General features: G+C 40.6%; 1 protein-coding gene across 1 annotated transcript in view; it reads left to right on the top strand.

Moving 5' to 3' along the window:
* Positions 1-3,371, top strand: part of CFI (complement factor I) — a 163,192-nt gene that overhangs the window by 101,830 nt on the left and 57,991 nt on the right. Inside the window, exon 3 of the mRNA XM_007940784.1 lies at positions 1,120-1,273. Coding sequence (XP_007938975.1) covers positions 1,120-1,273 — 154 coding nt within the window. The remainder of the gene's footprint in view (positions 1-1,119; positions 1,274-3,371) is intronic.

Consider the following 3,371-nt stretch of genomic DNA (forward strand, 5'->3'; position numbering starts at 1 on the left):
ATAGGGTCACTATGAGTCAGAATCAACTCAACAGCAATGGGTTTGGATTTTTGGTTTGGTATAGGGTTTCCAAGGCTGTAATCTTTATGGAAGCAACCTGCTACATCTTCCTCCCCACAGCAGCTGGTGGGTTCAAATCACTGACTTTTTGGTTAGCAGTCAAGCACTTAACCACTGTGTCGCTAGGGTTCCTTTAGGATTAACATAGCAGGTTCAAATTCCCGGCTTCATCATTTGAGTTAGTAATGTAATGTCTCTTGGCCTTAGTTTCTCTTGTGCAAAATGAGGATAATATAGGCTTAATCTTCATAGGGTGGTTGTGAGAATTTTAAAGTTGTCATAGATTGAATTACGTCTTTCAAAAATATGTGTCAACAGCTAGGCCATCATTCCCCGGATTGTGAGGTTGTCCTTCATTTTGTAATCTAATTATCCTTCATGTTGTAACATGTTTTAAACCCTAACCTCTGTATTTGTTAATGATATAGGATTAGGGTGAGGTATATTTTGATTCACCACCCTTACTCAAGTCACCACTCTTACTCAAGTCACCACCCTTGCTTGAGTCATACCTTTTACCTTACAAGAGATAAAAAGAAAGATAATGAAGCAGAGAAGGCAAGGACCTGACTACCACCGAGAAAAGAGAGCTAGGAGTGGAGTGCATCCTTTGAATCCAGGGTCCCTCCTAGACCCAGAGGATGCTTGGTGCCAAGATATATGGAAATCTCCAAGGAACAATGGCCCCACAGATGTTGAATAGGAAACAAGAACTTCCCTCAGACTCCACAGAGAAAGAAAGCCTTACCCTAAAGCTGAATTCAGACTTCTAGCCTCCAAAACTGTGAGAGAATAGATTTCTGTTTGTTAAGGCCATCTACTTGTGGAATTTCTGTCACAGCAGCACTGGGTAACTAAGACAGTGGTATTTTATATAACCAAGCACAGCCACTGACACACAGGAAACAATCATAAAATAGTGTTTATTATTATTTGTTAAAATCATGGTGGTGTCCAAAGTTAATATGACATCATATATTTTACTATTTTTAAGGTTTTTACTCAAGAGGGAAAAAATGAATGCCTAAATATTTCTCTCTCTTTGGGTTTTTATTTTAGGACAATTCCATGTTTCCTTGAAATATGGAAACACAAATTCAGAAGGGATTGTTGAAGTAAAACTTGTGGACCAAGATAAGAAGACATTCATCTGTAAAAATGGCTGGAGCATAACACAGGCCAACGTGGCTTGCCGTGACCTTGGATATGAACAGTGAGTGCTTGTAACAGTCATTTTCTGAGTTTATTTTACTGCCCCAACTATTGGCTTTTTGGGATCTCTGGTGGCATGATGCCTACAGCATTTGACTGCTAACCAGAAGGCTGGCAGTTCAAACCCACCAGCCACTTCTCAGAAGGAAGGTTAGGCAATCTACTTCTGTGGTGATACCACCTTGGAAACCCAAGGAGGGGTCGCTATGAGTCAGATCTGACTCAATGGTAGTGTGTTGCATTTGTTGCATTGGCTTTTTAGTTACCTCATCCCTTCCAAGTAGCTCTGATAGTGTAGTGCCTAAAGCACTTGACTGGTAACCAGAAGGCTGGTGGTTCAAATCCACCAGCCACTCCTCGGAAGGAAGGTTAGACAATCTACTTCTGTAGTGATACTGCCTCAGAAACCCAAGGAGGGGTCGCTATGAGTCAGGTCTGACTCGATGGCACATAACAGCAACAGCAATCCCTTCCAAGAAACCCTCTGGTGGTGTACTGATTAAGCACTTGACTATTAACTGAAATGTTGGCAATTTCAACCCACAAGCCATTTGCAGTCTGCTTCTATAAAGATTTACAGCCATGGAAGCCCTATGAGCAGTTCTACTCTGTCCTATAGGGTTGTTATGAGTTGGAATCAACTCAACAGCTACAGGTTTGTTTTCTTGGGCATGGAGGAGAATCTCCTTGTACCTCTCTTTCCTCTTATGTAAACAGAGAATATTGACTACTCATCTGATAATACTGTTATGAAGATTAAATGTGTTCACACTTAGAACACTGTCCAGTACAGAGCATCTGTTTGTTAGAAAAATCTGGACTCAAAAACACTTTGCTGATTCAGTGGGCTGCAAATGAATACTATCTATCTCTACTCATTTCCATCTCTACTCTATGTCCACTTTTTCACATGTAATATAGCTCAATTTATGCTTTTTCTCTTTTGTTACTGATCTATGTTGTTGTTGTTATGTGCCGTCGAGTCAAACCTGACTCATAGCGACCCCTCCTTGGGTTTCCGAGGCAGTATCACTACGGAAGTAGGATTGCCCAACCTTCCTTCCGAGGAGTGGCTGGTGGGTTTGAACCGCCAGCCGTCTGGTTAGCAGGCAAGTGTCTTAGCCACTATTTTACCAGAGCTCCTTATTGATCTATAGAGGACTGTATATTTGATTAGTCTTTTTGACTTCTGTATTTGTCAATTGACTCATGTTTATTTTATATTTTATTAATCTTTGCTGTTATCTTTAATTCTCCTTTCTTCTTTGAATTATTGTGGGGTTTTTCCCCCCTAATTCCTTGAGTTGAATGTTTAATTAATCAGTTTTCAAATGTTCTTGTTTTCTAATATAAGCACTCAAGGTCTAAGTTTCTCTCCAGGTAAAGCTCCATTGCATGCCACAAATCTCTGTGTTTATTTATTGTTTGTTGTTCTTGTTGTTTGCCGTCAAGTCGGCCCCAACTCAGAGAGACCCTTCCTTGGGTTTCCGAGGCAGTATCACTACAGAAGTAGGATTGCCCAACCTTCCTTCCGAGGAGTGACTGGTGGGTTTGAACCGCCAGCCTTCTGGTTACCAGTCAAGTGCTTTAGGCACTATGCTACGAGAGCTCCTATTTATTGTTTAGTTCAAAATATTTTCTAATTATCAGTATAATTTTGTCTTTGACTCATGAATAATCTGGAGGTCTCTTTTTCACTTTCCAAGTAAGTACATTAGCTTGCTTTTGGTTATCTTTTTTTCCCTCCCTTTGGTTATTTTTTTATTAATGATTTCTTATTTAATTGTATTGTGGTTAGAGAATGTGTCTACATGATGACAGCTTATATATATCATCTGTAAAAATGGCTGGAGCATAACACAGGCCAACGTGGCTTGCCATGACCTTGGATATGAACAGTGAGTGCTTGTAACAGTCATTTTCTGAGTTGCTTTTATTGCCCCAACTATTGGCTTTTTGGGATTTCTGGTGGCATAATGCCTATGGCATTTGACTGCTAACCAGAAGGCTGGCAGTTCAAACCCACCAGCCACTTCTCAGAAGGAAGGTTAGGCAATCTACTTCTGTAGTGATACCACCTCGGAAACCCAAGGAGGGGT

This window comes from Orycteropus afer, unplaced genomic scaffold, assembly GCF_000298275.1.
Source record: "Orycteropus afer afer isolate SDZICR_OR568_19922 unplaced genomic scaffold, OryAfe1.0 scaffold00071, whole genome shotgun sequence".
NCBI lineage: Eukaryota > Metazoa > Chordata > Mammalia > Tubulidentata > Orycteropodidae > Orycteropus > Orycteropus afer.